The 20,041-nt window shown below is 37.1% G+C and overlaps 2 protein-coding genes across 2 annotated transcripts; one reads left to right on the plus strand and one right to left on the minus strand.

Annotated features, from left to right (window-relative positions):
- The first annotated feature begins 10,518 nt into the window (after window positions 1–10,518).
- Window positions 10,519–12,925, plus strand: LOC108993198 (BTB/POZ domain-containing protein At2g24240-like). The gene has a single exon (XM_018968020.2). The coding sequence runs from the start codon at window positions 11,177–11,179 to the stop codon at window positions 12,500–12,502; it is 1,326 nt and encodes a 441-aa protein (XP_018823565.1). The 5' UTR covers window positions 10,519–11,176; the 3' UTR covers window positions 12,503–12,925.
- A 639-nt stretch (window positions 12,926–13,564) lies between these two features.
- On the minus strand, window positions 13,565–18,433 carry LOC108993197 (omega-6 fatty acid desaturase, chloroplastic). The gene is made up of 10 exons (XM_018968019.2): window positions 18,210–18,433; window positions 18,013–18,073; window positions 16,686–16,921; window positions 16,129–16,272; window positions 15,834–15,985; window positions 15,473–15,595; window positions 15,130–15,307; window positions 14,390–14,508; window positions 14,134–14,248; window positions 13,565–14,013 (listed from the first exon to the last, which is right to left on the minus strand). The coding sequence occupies exons 1-10, from the start codon at window positions 18,246–18,248 to the stop codon at window positions 13,852–13,854; spliced, it is 1,329 nt and encodes a 442-aa protein (XP_018823564.1). The 5' UTR covers window positions 18,249–18,433; the 3' UTR covers window positions 13,565–13,851.
- Between the last annotated feature and the right edge of the window lie 1,608 nt (window positions 18,434–20,041).

Below are 20,041 nucleotides of genomic sequence, written 5' to 3' on the forward strand. Positions count from 1 at the left end.
ATACCCTACGCCAACCAATGTATTATAACTAAAGAATCCGACTCAATCACAAAATCCCAAAACCTCAACTGTTTACATAAACGCAAGCCATCCAAAACAAGTTTATATTCTGCAATATTATTAGTAGCATGGCCATAATAAAGGGAGAAACCAGCAACCACATCCCCATTTGAATCTCGAATAATTCCTCCTCCTCCTGCAACTCCTGGATTACCACAACATCCACCATTCACATTTAACTTTAACCCCCCTCTCACTGGTTTTCTCCACAAAATTAACACTGTTTTTTTTTTTTAGCAATAGGCAAAGTCAGACAAGCTAAATTATCCAGAATTTCTTTATCCTTACCACCCATGTGCCGGAACCTCTTCATGTTAATAGAAATATTCCTCAAGCCCACTTTAACTTCCCGAATCACATTCTCAACTTTGAAGCTAAAGCCTTCCATTCTAGCAGCACATCTAGATTTCCAGAGTTTCCAAGAAATCACAATAGGAATTAACCCTTTAAGCCAACCCACCTGTGAACTCAAAGATGCCTTTTGCCACCAAATATTCAACATGCCCTCCCAGTTTCTAATATGTGATACATCAATGTAATAAGATTTTACAAAAAATACCTTTTGAGCTCTTTCTCCCTCACATAAAATGTGGTGCGAGGTTTCCAGTTGAGGTTTAGTACAACATTCACACCTCGATACCATCAGAATACCTATGTTTCAAATAATGTCATCCATCGGAATAGCCTTTCTCTTCGCTCGCCATAAGAAAAATGACATCTTCTTTGGTACCCCATTTTTCCATAACCATTTTTTCCAAGGACATAACTCACATCTTTGTCGAATTAATTCACAAGCTGATTTTGTAGTGAACTTACCATCTACCCCATGCTTCCATACACAAACATCTTGCCCCTACCGAATCTGAATTCCAGACTCAATAATAATTCTCATCGTTGCATCTGGAATCAGTTGCTGCAATTCCTGCGCTTTTGGCCCGTTAGTATCAAAAACATCTGCAACTTTCAGATTCAAAACTCCTACTATCGAGATTGAATCAATCAACGGACCCGTTTATAACCAATTATCCATCCAAAAGCTGCATTGTCCATCTCGAACAAGCCACTTCGAGTTCCTTATCACTTTTGGCATTAAAGTCATTAAACCCTTCCAGAATCTGGTTCCCTTTCTTAAATGTAATACTGAATACACATGAGAATTACCCATGTATTTAGTAGTAAAAAATCTTGACCACATGGAACCCCCTTTAATCAATTTCCAAGCAAATTTCATCATCAAAGACTCCTGAACATCATGCAAATTTCTGATTCCAAGCCATCCCGCCTCCACCGGCAAACATATTTTTTTTCATGCTATCCATTTCCTTTTTTTGTTATCAACCGACGAGTTCCAAAGGAAATCATAGAATAACTTCTCAAGTTTGGCTAACACGCCTTTGGCTCAATTTAAAACAGAGAGCATGTGAATATGCATACTATTCAAAACATGCTTAATCAGTACAATTTTACCTCCAAAAGAGAGCACTTTGCTTTTCCACCCTGTCAGTTTCTTCTTTAACTTTTGCCAAAAGAGGATCAAACATCCTTAATTTCATTCCTCCTACAAATAATGGAACTCCCAAATATGTGCATGGCCAACTTCCTTTCTCAAATCCTGAAGTCATTTTCAAACTACTCCTCCTGTTAACTGGAATGGAATTAGAGAAAAACAATGAAGACTTACTTGGATTAATCAGCTATCTCGACATCACTTCATAGACATCACTTCATATCTATGTAACACTTCCATAATTTTTCTCATAGACGCACTTCCCCCATTTACAAAAATTAGTAGATCGTCCGCATAATAAATGAAAAATCAATGAACCTCCACTAGGATGAAATGGCAGAATTCTCCCCAAATTGAACTCTTGATTAATCATGCGAGAAAGAACCTCTTCGGATAATATAAACAAATAAGGGGAAAGCGGATCACCTTGTCGAAGTCCGCGCGATGCCTTAAAAAATCATTTGGAGCAACCATTCAACATTACCGAGCAACACGGTAGATACTCTCATGATGTTACGAGAGTCAAGAATTGATATATACAAGATCTGAATATATAAATTTAGTGCAAGAAATTAAAAAAATAAAAAAAAAAAAAGTGGACTACACCATGAGAAAGTTTGAAAAAACTCATTTTTTTTAAAACGGGACCTAAATTTTTACAAAAAACTTGTACATTTTAGACTTATACCTAACATTACTCCGATGTTATAAAAAAAGAAAAAACAAGCAAAACCTAGAGTCTGAGAGAGAAATAGACATATTTATTGAATATTTAATATTGTCCGAATAATTCACTTGGTAGCTATAAATAATGTTGAATTCACTTCATATGTCTATCTCTATCACTCTAAATTTTAAAGTTGGGTCAATAATCCTAGGAAATTCAAATCCGGAATCATCACCTAGCAATCTGCTTCACTTTGAAGCGTACTCAAATGCAAAGAAAAACACACAAAACCAAGGCAATCTATGCTAGTTTCTCATAACTTGTATCAAGCATCATTGACAGAACTTGTCCCAAGTCCCAATTTACATGATCTTAAACCGATAAACTTGGTGAGTTTCAGTTAACCAAAATGATATCTCACACACTTGTCAGTGCATGCAATATGATTAACTCTACATATTAATTCAAGCCAGCCAACGACACGCTAGAAAAAGAAAATCAAACCCCAACGGGGTTTAAAGTTACTGAGGCTATTGTCAATGATCATGATGATGATGGCTAACCACCCTCTCTCTTGATGAAAATTGAATAAGACTAAATCTTTATTTCTCTAAATGAAAGATGACAAATTGTGCACTATTACTTTACAAGGATTCGTATACATTTTAAATAGAAACTTTACAAGCTCTATTCTAGGAAACTAGCTACAGTTATGACTTTACAAAATTAATAGAATTAATTTCCAAGATATGATAATTGTTACAAGCTTGATTTTCGACTAGCTGGCAGATTTTTTATCCTTGGCTTGATTGGTGAAATCTTCCTTAATACCAGATTTTTGATCATTTGATTGATTGGTGGAATCTTCCTTAATACACCCCCGCAAGATAGGGCTGTCATCGGCAAGGCCAATCTTGTTTCGCAATTGTTCCATACGTTGCCTTGACAGTGGTTTTGTTAGAAGATCTGTAAGCTGATCCTGTGTATTAACATGATGAACTTGGAAAGTTCCTTTCTGAACCATATCACGCACAATGTGTAGATCAATTTGAAAATGCTTCATGCGGGAGTGCTGGACTAGATTTAAACTTAGCTATGTAGCACCCAAATCATCACAAAGCAGCTTGGGTGTAGTGGAGAGAGGGTGACCGAGTTCTTTAAGCAATTGATGAAGTAGCCAAATGGTCTCAGAGGCAGCAGCATTTGCAAGGGCTCTATACTCAGTCTCGGTAGATGATCTAGCAACTACCCTCTGTTTTTTTGAGCTCCAAGAAATAGGATTTTTTCCAAAGAAACTTATGTAAGCAGAAGTTGAAGTTCTATCATCAAAGTTCCCTGCCCAATCCGCATCCGTGTAGGTTGTAAGGGTCGATGGACTGTTTTTTCTGATGTGAATGCCATGAAAAATTGTGTTTTTCAAGTAATCAAGGAGCCTCTTCGCATCTGTCCAGTGAGTTGTAGTGGGTTTATGCATGAACTGAGAGAGTTTATCCATTGCAAAGGAGATGTCTGGCCTTGTAAGAGAGATATGTTGAAGAGCACCTATAACACTCCTGAATTCGGTGCTATCAACTGAACTGGTGCCATCAATTAGTTTAAGAGCTGTGGTAGTTGACAATGGGGTGGAGACATCTTTAGCACCGAGCATGTTACTCTTGGACAGAATATCTCTAATGTACTTATGCTGAGACAAGAAGAGACCAAATTTTGTAGGTATAGCTTCCATGCCCAAAAAAAAATGAAGATGTCCCATGTCTTTTAAAGAGAAACATTGTCCAAGTTTTGCAATTATGGAATCAATAAATTGATGATCATTTCCAGTTATGACCAGGTCATCCACATATACCAACAGAAAACATGTGATAGGGCTGGTTTTGTATATAAAGAGAGAAGAATCTGCCTTAGAATTCACAAACCCAAGCTCTATGTTGGTGTTTTTTATAGCCGAGTACCAGGCTCTTGGTGCTTATTTTAGGCCATAAATGGCCTTGCGTAAGTGACAAACATGATTAGGCTTAGACATGTTCTTGAAGCCCGGAGGTTGAACCATGTAAACATTTTCAATCAACATTTCATGCAAGAATGCATTGTTGACATCAAGTTGTCTTAGAATCTACCCATGCATAACAGTAATAGAAAGAACAGTTCTTATAGTTGTTGGTTTTACAACTGGACTAAATGTCTCCTTGTAATCTAAACTAGGGTGTTGATTGTACCCTTTGGCAACAAGCCGTGCTTAGAATCGATCAACAGACCCATCAGTTTTTCTCTTAACACGGAAAACCTAATTTACAACCCACTGGTTTGCAGTGTGTAGGAGGTGGTACTAATTCCCACGTACCATGACTCATCAAGGTCGTGAGTTCTTCAGACATAACATGTCTCCATTTTGGATCACGGAGTGCGTGAGTCACACAGGTTGGTTTAATGGTGGGTGGAATGGGATGTTTGGTGACTGAGTTTAACTGATTCGGTTTGTGGATATTGTTCATGGACCGCGTGGTCATTGTGTGGGTTCGGGTTATCATAGGAGGCGGATTATTAACTACTGACTCAGTGAGAGTTTCACAAGGATTTGGTGTACTCGTGGGTGGCGATTCCATAGAGTGAGTAGACTCACTCATGCGTGACTCATGTGGTGCAAAGGAAGAGCAGGAATGCAAATTTGTGAAATGTTGAGAAGAAAAATTAGGGCTATTACCAGAAGATGCACCAGAAGACGATGTGCGCTCGGTCTGCACTGGCAGCGGTCGCGACAGGGGCAGTGTCGAGATGGGCAAAGTAGAAGGCAAGGATTCAATGCGGGTGACTTGGGACTGGAGGGGGCTGCGAGTTTCATCAAAGATTACATGCCGAGAAAAATAAATTCGATTTGTGTGGAGATCAAGGCATCTGAAGGCATTTTGAGTTTGGGAATAGCCCACGAACAGGCACGGTAGTGATTTGGGCTGGAGTTTATTTGAGTTATAGGGCCGGGTTAGGGGAAAACATAGACATCCAAATTTTCTTAACTTGAGATAATTTGGACGTTGTTGAAATAAGGCTTCAAATGGTGATTTATTGTTCAACAATGATGTTGGCTGTCGATTAATGAGCTAAATAGCCGTTTCGAAAGCATAGGGCCAATAAGACAAGGGTAGAGAAGCATCTTGTAATAAGGTTAAACCGGTTTCAATAAGATGACGATGACGATGCTCGGAGACATCATTTTGTTGTGGGGTATGAGGGGCGGTGGTATAGTGGCTTATTCCATGAATTGAAAAATATTTTTTGAGTGCCACAAATTCACCACCATTATCGGAATAAAGGCATTTGATTTTTCTTTAAAAACGATATTCCACAAGGTGTTTAAATTGTGGAAAAATGGTACTTACGTCAGATTTGTTTGTTAAAGGATAGAACCACATATATTTGGTAAAATGGTCAACCAAAATCAAGTAATATTTGGAACCATCAAGACCAATTGTATGTGCGGGACACCAAACATCGGTGTAAATGAGATCAAGTGGTGCATTGCTTTTTAAACTTGTGGAACCAAATGGTTGTTAATGGGCTTTATTCATTAAACATGAAGTACAAATGTGAGACACTTAGTCTTTTTTATTGGAAGAGAAAAAGATTTGATAAGATAGTGGACAATTTTTTGAGATGAATGTCCAAGCCGCTTGTGCCACCCATCAACCGATGTCTGCTCATGCACATTTGCAACCATTTTGGAGGGAGAGTCCACCAGTGAGTCCAGAAGCGTGTAAACACCGTCTTCACATGCACCTTTGAGTAAAATCGCCCCCGTGGTCTGATCGTTGACAAGAAAAAAAGTTGGATGAAATTCAAGAAAAACTTTATTTTGAGTTGTAAAGTGATGGACATAAATTAAATTTTTACGGATACTGAGAACACAAAGTGTATCATTTAAATGAAATGTGCGTGATGGTGATTGAAAAACCAAAGAACCAATGTGTGAAACACGCAAACCTGAACCGTCACCAATTACAATTTCATTTGTCCCACCATACTCGGAATGCACAGAAAGGTTAGCCAAATCACCCGTAATATTATGTGAAGCAGCAGAATCAATGAGCCACTTAGTATCCTGCTTTGGAGAGGTGGAGACACAATTTGCAATAGCTTCGGGAAAAGTCACTCGCGGACACTGCTTTGCAATGTGATCCAGTTGGTCACAAATTTGACAGTTTGGCTGGAAACGTCACTGCCCATTGAACTTGCCTAAGTTGTTGGGTTTCTTGCTATCACAGGGCCCATTGTTTGGCGAGATTAACCCGAAGGCCCCTTAGAATATAGAGACTTGTTGGAACTCCGAAAGGAGTTACCTTTGTTTTCAGAAGATGAAAACGAACCTGGATGTCGATTCGTGTAGTTCGTCGTAGCTTGCAACTGCTGTGTGGAGAGTTCGAGACGGCGCAGATATGCCTCATGGCCCACGAGGAGATCATGAAGTTCCTCGAAGGTGAGCGATTTTTCCCAAGCTCTAATCGGTGCCGCGATCTCCCGATAATCTGAACCAAGGCCATTGAGGATGTATAAAGTGAGATCATCATTTGAAATGTGATGATCTATGAGAGCGATTTCATTGGCAAGGGACTTCACAGTGTGCAGGTATTCCTGAATGGTCTGATTGCCCCGCTTGATTAATGTAATTTCCTCTTTGAGTTGCATTTCCCTAGTTCGCAATTTGCTAGCATAGAGAATATTTAATTTCTGCCAAGCTTCCTTAGAAGTTTTGGCAACTGAAATGAGGGGAGTGATGGTTGATGCGGTGGAGGCAAGGAGTACTTAAGATGAGTTTATCCTGCCTTACCCAGTGGGTTTTTTGAATAGAGGATGTGGGGGGTGTCGTCTTGATGGGGGCAAGGGTTATCTCCGGTGACATAGTCAAGAAGATTGTACCCAATTAAACGTGCTTCGAATTGGGCACGCCACTGTGGGAAGGTTGAGGGAGTAAGTTTGTCATTGATTTGTGCAGAAATGTTAAGTGCAATCAAGGGGATATTTGTGGGGGAGGAAGGGTTCTGAGTGGGATTTGAGAATATGGGGATCGAATTCTCGTGAGATGATGGCTCTCCTAATACCATGATGAAAATTGAATAAGACTAAATCTTTATTTCTCAAAATGAAGGATGACAAACTGTGCACTATTACTTTACAAGGATTCGTATACATTTTAAATTGAAACTTTACAAGCTCTATTCTAAGAAACTAGCTACAGTTATGACTTTACAAAATTAACAGAATTAATTGCCAAGATATGATAACTGTTACAAGCTTGATTTTCGGCTAGCTGGCAGATTTTTTATCCTTAGCTTGATTGGTGAAATCTTCTTTAATACCAGATTTTTGATCATTTGCTTGATTGGTGGAATCTTCCTTAATATCTCTTATGTATTTAGAATTTGGATTCTTTTTCCTGTAGTAGTACAGTATCAATTATTTTGTTTTAACGAATTATTAATTTCAGATAATCTATTATATGCATGTAGATAAACTAGCTTTGAGGTTGGCGATTGGACACCATATAATAATGGCGGCCATACCTTATTTAGAGGCAAGTAGTATAAAACTAAGGTTGTTTTAGAACTTGGACTGAATTAAGATTAGTCTAGTTTTAAGCTCAGTCTAACATTCAAACACTTAATTTTCAAATTGTTAAACTTATCTCAACTCAAAACCTCTTTACACGTGGGATCCATAATATTTTTTAACTCAACACATCTTTACACGCAGACCCACAACTTTTTTTAACTTCTCATAAATATATCTAAATTCATCTTAACATTCAAACACATATAAATTCATCTTATATGGGCTCTACAAAACTCACTTTACTATCTCAACTCACCACTATTTATAAAAAAAATAACTCATTTCAACTCAGCTCAACATTCAAACGGGGCCCAACTCTATCATGTCAATGATCAGCCATAAAATCGCTAATTCTAGTGTACACAATATAGCCATAAAAGAACCGAAAGTATTAATCATCTAATACTCCATGTTCACTCGTTTATGAATTGAATTATTTTATTTTCGAATCAATGTGTAGAGTATATTATTTACATTACTTAAAATTTATAAAAATTGATTTATAAAATTTAAATTATATCACGTAAACAGTATAGAATATAAAAATTTTAGAATAGAATACCATGAAAGAGGACGTCAAGCCCACCTTAGACTTTCCTTCCTTTCAAGATGTACGATGTACTTCTTATTTGCTTAAAAACAGGGAAGAATATAGAAGACGAAACCTAAATTGCCAAATTGCTAAAGGTGCATGACCCAATATTGAAAAAATAATGCCAAATTGATATTTTTAATGTTAGAGTACATAAACAGGGGAAAAAAAAAAAGAGAGATTAAAGTCAATAGGTGCAATATCGGTGGGGTGGCGTGGCGTGGCGTGGCGTATATAGCCAGCAATCGGCAAATTGCGGTGGCCGCGGATAAAAAGGGCTGAAAAAGAAAGGCATGACAAAATGAGAATGGTTCTCGCCTTGTAGATTTCATAAACGAAAGATAACTGATTCAGAGGTTGGGTGGGTGGCATGCAACTATGTGTTATTTATTCGTCACTACAAGTAAAAAAAGAAATTAATACAAGATAAAATCTTTATAAAAAAAAAAAGTATAATTTTGCATTCTATATGTAAGTCGTCAAATCAAAATGATAATATGGCTAAATTAGAGAGAGGGCATCATACAAATTCTATAATCAGGTCAGTGTATAAAACACATCTCATAAATTATTTATACAGTATAATTTGATTTGAAAGATAAACTTTAAAATTTAAATCTTACAAATAAAATAACATGAATGATGTGCTCTATGCTCCGACTTGAAAATAGAATAAGTAAAAGTTAAAAGACTAATCAAAACTCAAGTTTTTTTTAATTTTTATTTTTATTTATAATAAGCTTTCCATTAACCAGAACAACCATTTCCAGTGTCTATCAATCCAAATAACGGAACTTAAAAACTCTGGATATGACCCCTCCCACTGAGTCTCACACACTTATATCATCAATATTCCAAATTTCCAAGCAAATTTAGCCAATTTGTGTGGTCCTTCATTTCCCATACGTTCAACATGTTGTATGCTGCATTGGTGGCAGTTTTAGTCAACTCTTGAAACTCCTTAATCACATTTCCAAGAATTGACATAGAAGTCAATGTTTTGAATACCGTACCAAAAGTTATACCGGTCAAAACACTGAAACGAAATAATTCGATATCGATACCGTTTCGTGTATCGTTTTGAGATAGTCGATATATTAATAAATATATATATATATAAATTATATTCTAAAATGTATGGAGTACCTGTATCGGCCCAACGGTCGGTACGGAAAATTTCGATCGTACCGATCGATACGGTACGAAATTTAAAACGGTGATAGAAGCACCAATGTTCTTAATTATATGTACCATAACTAAAGAATCACTCTAGTCTCGGCCTCGTTTAGATGTTGAAATGAGTTGAGATGAGCTGATTTATAAATAATAATGAGTTGAAATGATGGAGTAAGTTTTGTGAGCGAACCTCAGATGAATTTAGATGTGTTTTGATGTTAAAATGAGTTTAAATGTATTTATGAGAAGTTAAAAAAAGTTGTGGGTCCCGTGTGTAAAGAGGTGTTGAGTTAAAAAATGTCGTAGGTCCCATGTGTAAAAAGGTGTTGAGTTGAAAAAGATCTTAGGTCTCATATGTAAAGAGATCTTGAATTGAGTAATGTTTAATGACTTGTGAGTTGTGTGTTTGAATACTGGGCTATCCTTAAATTTGAACTCAACTATCTGTTGAGATGAGTTCTGCTCCAAACGAGACCTAAATATTTTTTAGCAATTCTAAGACATTGATAAGGGCAGATTTTATTAGTATTGCTTATTCGATCAATCTATTATTCTCCCTCGGATTCTTTATATATTTTCAGTGATGATCTAGAAATTAATAAATTACTTAAAACATATATCGTATTATCTATTGGAAATCTGAGATAGATAAAAGAATTATCATCATTGAGAAGTTGGAGCCTGGAGGTGGAAAGTTTGCCACTCTTCCCAAATTGGAAAAGACGTTAAGCAGCAATCCCTTAACCACTCTTTAATGTGAGCGAGATGAGACTTTGTGGGAAAGGGAAACCTTAACCACTCAGCAACCTCATATGATGTTCCTCAACCTCTGTATCCCCACCGTTCAATGCGATAAAGAAAGTGATCGAACTGTGTGGATCTGTGGAGGAGCCAATGGGAAAATGAAGCCCACCATAGTATTTAACTTAAAGAAAAGTTTTGACTGTTAATGTCCTGACCAAAGGAAGATCAGAGGACCTATTGAGAGACAGAGAGACAGGATGGGTAATTTCCTTTAGAATTCCATCCGCTCCCATTCTTCAATGTGTTCTCACTAGATACGACAGATTTAAAAACCCGTCACTGAAAACCACCTGTCTACGATACCCAGATCTCTGTTTCTCTTAATTTGATCAAAATTATTCACCATCTTATTTATCGAAGTTCCCCTGTTTCTACATGATCTTTTGCTCTGTTTTCCGCACGAAGTCTTATAACTTCTCTGCTTGATGATATGCTCTTTAGCTTCTAGTCTATCCGTTTCAATTCTCTTCTCTGGTTTGATCCTTGTAAACTAGTCTTTGTCTAAATTTAGTTCCTTTTTCGAATTCGAAGTACAATCCCACAACTCTTTTCCCCTGCTTTTGGTATCCAAATTACTCTCTAGCCATATCTCCACCTAATTAGTTTGATCCTAATAGCCATTTCTCCCCCCTCTAAATCCCCTGCTTTTGCTGTATAGATTTTCGGTTTTTCGACTGGAACTCGTCTTATCCAACGAGTCCTGCCTAGTTTCTGGGCCTCCCACTTCAAAAACCCGATTTGTATTTTTCGAATTTGAACAAACCCAATCATGGGAATTCAGAAAGATAGGGTGAGATTCAATGTTGGAGGCAGACTCTTTGAAACAACTGCGGCAACCCTAGCAAACGCCGGTCGAAATTCGATATTCGGCGCGATGTTCGACGAGAATTGGACTCTACAAACAGATAGTTCCGGGGAATATTTCATTGATCGGAACCCGGATTGCTTTTCCATCCTCCTCGATCTCCTCAGAACCGGCGAGCTCTACATTCCTGTGGATATTCCAGAAAAACTCCTCTACCGGGAGGCCCTGTTCTATGGCCTTCTAGCCCGCGTTCGCTCCTCGAAATGGGGTCCCTTTGATGGCAATCGATTGCGGCTTTCTCGTTCTATAACCGGTCAAGCACCTGGCGATGGAACGGCGATTCGAGCTGGCCCCGATGGTGGATGCTGCGTTGCTCATGGTAGCATGGTTCACGTCTATGACTGGATGCTAGATGAGCATGCACCAATAACGCTCGATTACCAAAGAGTCAATGATGTTGGCTGGATTGACTCACAGGGTATTGTGATCAGTGTGTGTGAACGATTAGGCCGTGGAGATGGTGGGATGGGTCTGTTCAGTTCATCAACAGGGGAGCTGAGGCATAAGTTTCAAGTCAATCATGATAATCAAGTCAAGAGCTTTACTGCTGGGGCTTTGAGTTTCAGCTCGGATTGCAAGATATTTTCTAGTTGTAAAGGTCGGAGTAATGAGTATGGTATTGGAGTCTGGGACCAAGTCACAGGAAAACAAACTGATTTTTTCTATGAGCCTCTTGGTTGGTCACTTGGTGATGCTGACAAACTCCAATGGCTACATGGGAGCAACTGTTTGTTGGTTGCATCTTTGTTTCCTAGGAAGGACAATTGTTACATTAGTTTGTTGGATTTTAGGGATAAGAAGATGGCTTGGTCTTGGTCTGATATTGGTGCTCCTACGACTGTGGATGAGAAGCGGGTTAGAGATGCAATAGCAATGGAGGAGAATAGCTCTATCTGTGTGGTGAATGAATATGAGGATTTAGGTTTCATGGACTTGAGAAGCACTGCTGGGAGCATCAGGTGGAGCTCAAGAAGCCGGTTGATGAAGGGGAAGATGCCGGACGAGCCATGTTACCCTAAATTGGCATTGCATGAAGGGCAACTCTTCTCGTCAATGAATGATTCCATATCAGTGTTCTGTGGTCCTGATTGGGTTTTAACGTCGAGGCTGGGTCGAAGCTATGGAGGTTCGATATGTGATTTTTCTATAGGTGGTGATCGGCTCTTCGCGCTGCATAGTGAAGAAAATGTGTTTGATATATGGGAGACTCCACCTCCTCCTATTATATGATTCAGCAATGGTCTGCTTGTTTTTGGTCTTTGTGTTTCTTCCCTTTTGATATACATGGTTTTCCTTTTTGTTTTCTAGAATATAGGTGGAGTTGCAGTTAGGCCTATAAGTAGAGTTCTGAGCTTGTATAGGGTTTGCTAATTCTTAGAGAGATGAAGATGATTGCTTTAACTAGGTTTAACCTCATATAACACAGAGGGACATCAAAAAGTGTGTATAAAATGGGGGTTTCCCATTGTTACAAAAGAAACGAAAATGATTGCTGAACTAAATTACAGAGAGGAACATGTTTTTGTTGGGAAGATGCATCTACTCGTCAATTGTGGGTCTACTTGCATGTTTCGTTTTCAAACTGACCAGGAATGCCTCTTTCATTCTCTCTTTTTTGGCATCTCTCTTTTTGTTCTTTTTGACCTCTGCTTTCACAGTTTTATTCCCTTCCTCTTGTTCTGATGCATCCCCATGCTCTCGATACAGATTCCAGATTTGCTCGAGAAGGGAAGGGGGGGTGGGCTTTGTTTTCTTCTAAGCGAGCTTCATTGATTAAAAAAACCATTGTACAAATTACAGAAGAACGTAATTATACAGTAAATATGGGTGGATTTTTCCCACTAAGAAAATCTAATAGACATTAGAGAATGCAGATAATGGGAATGCTTCCAAATGTTTGGTTAGAAAAGGGTTACTTTTGTTTAAACAAGCAGTCTAGTTTAGGTTTATCAATTTATAACCATAACAGCAAGCCCAAAAGTCAGTCACTACGACTCACTAGCAAACAGTCAAAAAGAAAATGTAAGTAAAACAGCAAAATATAATGATAAAAAAGAGCTTAATTGTGGGAAGATACTCTGTGAACAGAGATTAATGTCAGTCAACTATAACAAATGATGGGCTCCATTGCTCCAACCAATATTACCCCGACCCTCATGTAATCAATCTGAGTAGACGTTATGAATTCAACATAGCGTTGATACGAGGAAGGAGGTTTTGATCATCCAAGGAAAACCACGCTGTTCATGATTACTTTTATGTAGGGAACCATGATCATTTGTTATTGATTACTGACAAAGAAAAAGAGGTTGTTCCTTGGATAATCCAGAACAATACAATGACATCATGAGCACCCTCCATATAAGATTATCCAGTAATCAAAAGTGCCTTATGTGAACTTCCAGGAAGCTACCTTCAATTATTTTTCTATATCAATAAGAAACTTTCAAATGTATTGTACAACATGAGCAGGAACAAAAATGATAATCCAAGTAGCACAACTAACTTGACTTTGAAAGGAAGAAAAAATTAGGTAAGAGAGAACCAAAAAGCCGCGGACCCCAGAAGCAGACGGTAAATCAAGCATGTTCAGGCATCACTTTCTTGAGAAATGTAATTGGCTGAGATTCTTCAGGAGCAAGTTGCTCAAAGGAAACATAATTTTGCTCCTTATCGTAAACATGACATAGGGTCATTATCGTCTTCATCAAACGCCAATTCCAATTAGCTTCATTCAGATACTGTTGATGAGATGTGAGAGAAAAATGAATGAAATCAGCAACTTATTGGCATCAGTAAGGAAACCATGGGACCCGTGTCTGTGTGCCTGCATGTAGGAGTTAAGAACTTATCAATTATACCTTTCCCCAATTTTCTTGTAGAGATTTATGGGCTGCCCGCAAATTATAGCTTGGTATCCTTGGAGAAATATGGTGGGGAATGTGGACACTGATATCATGACACAGGATCTCAATCCTGTACAGGAAAAAGGAGCCGGAATTTAGCAGTCTAATTCATATATATAGAAAATAAAGGAGATTGCAAAGTACATCCCATCAGTTTGCCAATCAAAGCAACGAAAGGACAGACAGACACAAAGAAGGAAGTAGTCATTACCATCGAGGATAATCACAATGAACTGTTCCATTTAGCTGGGCCTGAGCAGCATTCCACTCATTTGAAGATTTGAATGGTATGTGAGGAGCTGAATGATGGACCATGGTGAAAGTACTCATCTACACAGACAAATAAAATCATAATACTTGGACACATCTTATAGGCTGAAATGATCAGGTCATAAGCTCATATGATCATCAAGGCATGAATCAAACTATGGAAATTTGGGATTCTAGCATAATCTATGCTAAACTTCGCAAGAATCTTTTCAATGGACCATCTTTGTGAAACTGATATAGCAGGGCCAAAAGACTTTTAAATTAATGAGAATGTAAGATCCATTCAAGAGTGAAACTGAAACATATCAAGAGTGAATAATGTCACATTATTTTGCAGCAAACCATGAATAGATCACGTTGGACATCTTGCTTGGCTACTTCCAATAAGTTCAGTGAGAAGTCCTCATGTTGAACCCCTTCTTTTTTCAGAAAGAAATAAGTCCCATATGACTCAAGTAATTGTGGTACTTCCAAAATTTTCATGTAGTGTGAACCACGGCAGGAAAGGAAGTCTCCTTTCTGCCGCATGTATCACCACCATCCACAACACTATCTACAAGAAAAATGGCAGGGCCATCTAACAGATGCTATAGATTTCCGGGATATTAACCACTCTTGAAAGAGAATATCATTATAAAGTGTGTCCAAATATTACTGCAAGAGAATTGGAAGTAGCATTACCCAAAAGTGATAGCCCAACCATGGCATAAACCAGAACTTAATCCATCCCATGATCCCAGTCTTGTAGATAATCAATGGCCATCCAATTGCAATAAATGCAAAGACACAAGCCAAACTTATTTTCGCTCTTTTCACTTCACTTGGTCTGAACTTGTTCACATCGAAGTGCCAGATCAACCTATAAGGATGTTTATTAATGTCAAGACACATAAAGTATCGAATAAAAACATAAAAAATCATGATTGCCCAAGTTACTAGCGGTAACCGTTGATAGTAATGGCCAGGAAAATTTTGCTACACAGTAAATATTGCCCCATATAGTTCCCTGTATTTTCTTACGCACCAGTGTGCTATAGACATCCATGTTCTAAAAGGACCATATCCATATATAATTGCCTTGCGCAAAACAGGGGATGAATCAAACTCCTCTTTCCAAACAGGATGCCAAGCTGTATCCTCAGACAACCTATAGAAGTAAGATGGATGAGAATACATATGAAACTTTAACAAATGGAAGAAGACCAGCACCTTACAAAAGTAGTAAACCAGCCAAAACAGCAAACGAAAAGAAAAATTCATAAAAAAAAAAAAAATTAAACAATTATAATCACACGTCAACAACAAATTTGTGAGGCAAAAAGAGGAGAGGAGAGACTTCTTCTGCTTGCAGCTTGGGATAATTCGAAAGGAAAAATCATACATACATGTTTGTTTTCGCATGATGCTGATCGTGCTTAAACCTCCATGGCTCGTATGGGTATATCAGTGGCATAAAGGCCAAAGTGCCAACAATATCCTCCACTAATTTGTTCTTTGAAAAAGACTTGTGAGCACAATCGTGGCCTATAACAAAGAACTTTATGGAAACAAGAATAAAGAGTAATATGAATCAGCTAGGATGCACATCTATTAAGATGATGGAATGGGGGGGGGAAAAATGTACCCGCCATAAAATTCACAAGCAACATAACATATAATAAAGAAGTTTAAGGAACTAACCCCTGTTATTGCAGTCCCTGTCCACGCCCAAGCCAGAGGAAGTAGATACCAGGGGGCCTTTGAAATCATGAGGAGCCCCAAGGCATAGGAAGTGACGGATATTAAAACTGATCTCCATGCTTTCACATCATCAATCTCAAACACCTTCAGAAGTTTCGAAAGGAAAAAATAAATAGAAATATCATCAATTCTCTTCTTTTGTCTACATTTCCAACCTCAAATGTGTACAAGAAAATAGGATCTTTTCTTCAGTTAAGCTATAAGATTAGTCTTAAAGGTGGGGCGCAAAGGTGAAGCATAATTTAATGCTCCCATTCTCATTAAATACACAACTAATTACCCTAAATTAATAACCCGCAAAGGACTCTGCATCTCCAACCATGCAACTAAGAGCAACTGCTTAAGAGAGGAAGTTAACCAAATGAAATAGTTTTACCCATTTGAATGCACCAATCTTTGGCACAGAGATCTTCCATCCGGGCACAGAGTCTAATTCCCAAAAGCTAAGTTCGGCAGTAAAAGAAATAGAATGCAAATGCTTCATGTAGAAGCATTACCTTTTTTGGAAGGGTATCAATAACATCCTTTAATTTAACATCTTCAGGAATTGGTTCTCCAATTTGCTTAAAACCATAGCTTTCAGCTAATTTTTTTCTATAGTCAGCACTGTCTGTCGGAGCTGTTACAACTGGAATTGCAACAGCTTGTAGGACTTTAGTCCTCTTAGGAAATAAAAACTGCTTATGCCTGTTTCCCTTCTGGAGAAGTCTGTCTCCCTTCAGGTAACATATGCCTGTCTATCAGAATAGAAATAAGACACCTAAAATAGAGAATGCCAGAAGCAACGATAGTTTGAACAAATATAACTCACATAATAATTTTGACAATGTATGATAGACATTGCTTCACTCACAGAAAAGTTGCATTGAAAAGATGGAGAGATTCATTGATAGTACCCTAGCTTTCAGTTTTTTCTCCTCTATTGGTTGCTTATGATTATCAATGGAGATTGTTAGAAAAATTACATGATCAAATTCACCTCTTCCCATTAGCTTAAGCTGTTGGAATAATTAGTAATTTAACATGGTATTAGAGTAGAGCTCCTAAGTTCGAATCATGATTCCAGACTTCATCCCATCTCAATTAAATATTCTAATTTTCAGGCACACTTATTAAGAGAGAGTCTAACTATGAACAAAATGTCAAAGTATAAATCAAATGATTAAATTTACCATCTAATCACACATGAGAGAGAGAGTATTGCAATAATTAAATGATAGATTTACCTATTCCTATCCGTTTAAACTTTTGGTACAACTTAGTGATTCAACAAATGTAACATTTAATACACTTTAGTCCAATCCAATGACGACCATAAGAAAAAATAGTTCTCTTAGGGTACTCTGAGTCCATATCTTGTACAGTGTATGACACGTAACAGAATACGCACACCAGTGGCGGAAGCCATCACAACAAGAATAACCAACCCATATTGATTCCCTTGGCTGAATGGAATATAATGAATGATACAGAGATCACTGCCATTTAATTAGAAAATGCTAATGAGTCGATCGTGCATAAGAAATTGAGAAACTTAAAGAGAGGGCTCCTTCATCCGTTTAAGTCGTTTCAGTCTCTCAATTCCTTGCTTATATTTCAGAAAATCCTTCACTTTTGCCATTTCTAACACCCAATTTACCATGCTAACTACCGATGCACCAATAAAATAAAACTCAAATCCCCATTTGGGCCAAATAAATGACGAAGCTAATAAAGCTCAAATCTTAGCCAAACTAATTAAACAAACTTTACCTTAAACTTGATAGAGCTAGAAGGAAAACTTATCAGAGAGAGAGAGAGAGAGAGAAAGAGAGAGTAACATACCGGGAGAAGGAGAACAATGAGCCAAAATTTCTCGACTCCCACGAAGCTTTTGATGGGGGCACTGAAATGCAAACCCAAAAGATTGGCAAACAAAAAGAAAACCATAAAAGCAGCAACAAAGCTCTAAACGATAACGTTGTGGGGGGGGTGTGAGTGTGAGAGAGAGAAAGGGGGGGGGGGGGGGGGGGATGGTATACCATGAACAGGAACACGGAGTCTGACAGTCTGCAAGCCATTCCGAAAGAGCTGTAGGATATTCCAATTCACAAAGGCCACCCCCGGCGCCCGCCACCCGTTTGAAGCTCTATGGGTGTGGGTGTTAGAGAGTGTACGAATGCGAAAAATATATGCTTTTCTGTTCTTGGTAATGGACAAAGTAACAAGGAGGCTCGTTTAAGAACACGCACCTTTCAGTGAAAAATGGATATCGACGTTTAACGCCAACCACACTTTTTGTGAATCAAGTTTCCACCTTAGAATAAAAATCATCTCATTTGACTTGTGAATCTTCCTTAATGGTTATAACACAAATCAAATGGAGATACAATTTTAAAATTCAATGTGTATCACAAAATTATTTTTCTCAAGTTTTTTTTTTGTAGAGAACAATGGATGAATTTATCAATAATGGATAAAATTTAAAGTCTCATTCATATAAATATAATGTTTTCCTTGCAATTAGAATAACATGGAAATATGCTATTTTTCATTTTAGCTTCGTTGTTTTTAACTATATTATTTATGCAGTATGATTTAAGTAATTTTTTATACAAGCGTTTTACATTAGTCAATACGACTAAAAATAATAAATTAAAAGAAAAAGAGTAGCATTGATTAAAGAGTAATTTCACATACAATCGTAAAATACGTAAACCTCGCTTAATCATTTTGAAAAAGAGTGGGGTTCACTATTAAAAATTTAATTTTTTTCATGTGGATCCTATATTTTATTCACTTTTTTCAAAGCGATTATGCAGCGGTTGCACAATTCACAGTTGTAAATATATTTTCTTTTGATCAAAATAGATATATATGAATGAGCTTTGCAACTTATCATCCCTACATATCACACACCACATTTTTTATTATTATTTTATTCTTCTTAAACTTATTGAATTATTCTACTTATCATTCATATACCATACATTTGATAAGAGAAAAAAAAATAAAAAAAATATGGTGTATGAGATGATGAATATAATTTTTCTATATGAATATGGTCCGTATCTACAGCTCTCATCAATGGCAAGTTTTTTTGTTTTTAGAAAAATATAATTATTAGCTAATTTCTAATCAACAGTTTTATGGATTATTCCAAGGTTACATTAACTATTTCTGACCAACTAGAAAAGAACAAATAAAAGAAGGAAATTCACTGTTACTGTAAAGCTGAAAATGACAATGGGATCGTTGAGAGGTTTACAATTTTGTTTACATACAAGAAATAGGGTGTGTATCACATTTTCAATGCATGTCCAAGGTGTGGAATTCGTGCAAAATATTCATAGCATGGATTTTGCGTGTGAATTATTTTCTTCTATGTTAGGTATTGAGACCACTTTCTAATCATTTGTTTCATGTTTTTTAATTCCACACTCAACACCACTTTCTAATCAAAATAAGGAAAAGAATGGTATGAAAAAGACTATTATTTTTAGGCTGATTTATTAAATCAAGTTAAATTCATATAAATTTGACTCGACTGGTATAAACTCGACTGATATTACTTCAGTTTTATAATGAAAACATCTCGAATTGGATTCTTAGAATTTCTTTTAATACTTCTAATTTTAGAAACAGATTAGGACATGTTTGGACACTTGGATTGAGATGAGATGATCTCATTTCGTCTCAAAACTTTTCATAATTTCTTTTCCGAACATCACTCAAATATAAAACGTTTTTTAATTTCAAATCTTCAACATTTTTATCTAATAATTATCGAATCATTACAACATTCCTAAACTTTTAAATAAAACACAAAAAATAATACAATTTTTTCAAATTAAAAATAGTAATAATATTATTG

The sequence above is a fragment of the Juglans regia genome, chromosome 15 (genome assembly GCF_001411555.2).
Source record: "Juglans regia cultivar Chandler chromosome 15, Walnut 2.0, whole genome shotgun sequence".
Classification (NCBI taxonomy): domain Eukaryota; kingdom Viridiplantae; phylum Streptophyta; class Magnoliopsida; order Fagales; family Juglandaceae; genus Juglans; species Juglans regia.

What these genes read in the sequence shown, in the direction of transcription:
- LOC108993198 (XM_018968020.2), top strand. Translation starts at nt 11,177, where the DNA reads ATGGGAATTCAGAAAGATAGGGTGAGATTCAATGTTGGAGGCAGACTC.
- LOC108993197 (XM_018968019.2), bottom strand. Translation starts at nt 18,248, where the DNA reads ATGGCTTGCAGACTGTCAGACTCCGTGTTCCTGTTCATG. An exon ending in TGGATGTCTATAGCACACTG is followed by an intron (nt 15,308 to 15,472) that starts GTGCGTAAGAAA and finishes ACATCCTTATAG; the next exon opens with GTTGATCTGGCACTTCGATG. An exon ending in CATTGTGATTATCCTCGATG is followed by an intron (nt 14,249 to 14,389) that starts GTAATGACTACT and finishes TTTCCTGTACAG; the next exon opens with GATTGAGATCCTGTGTCATG.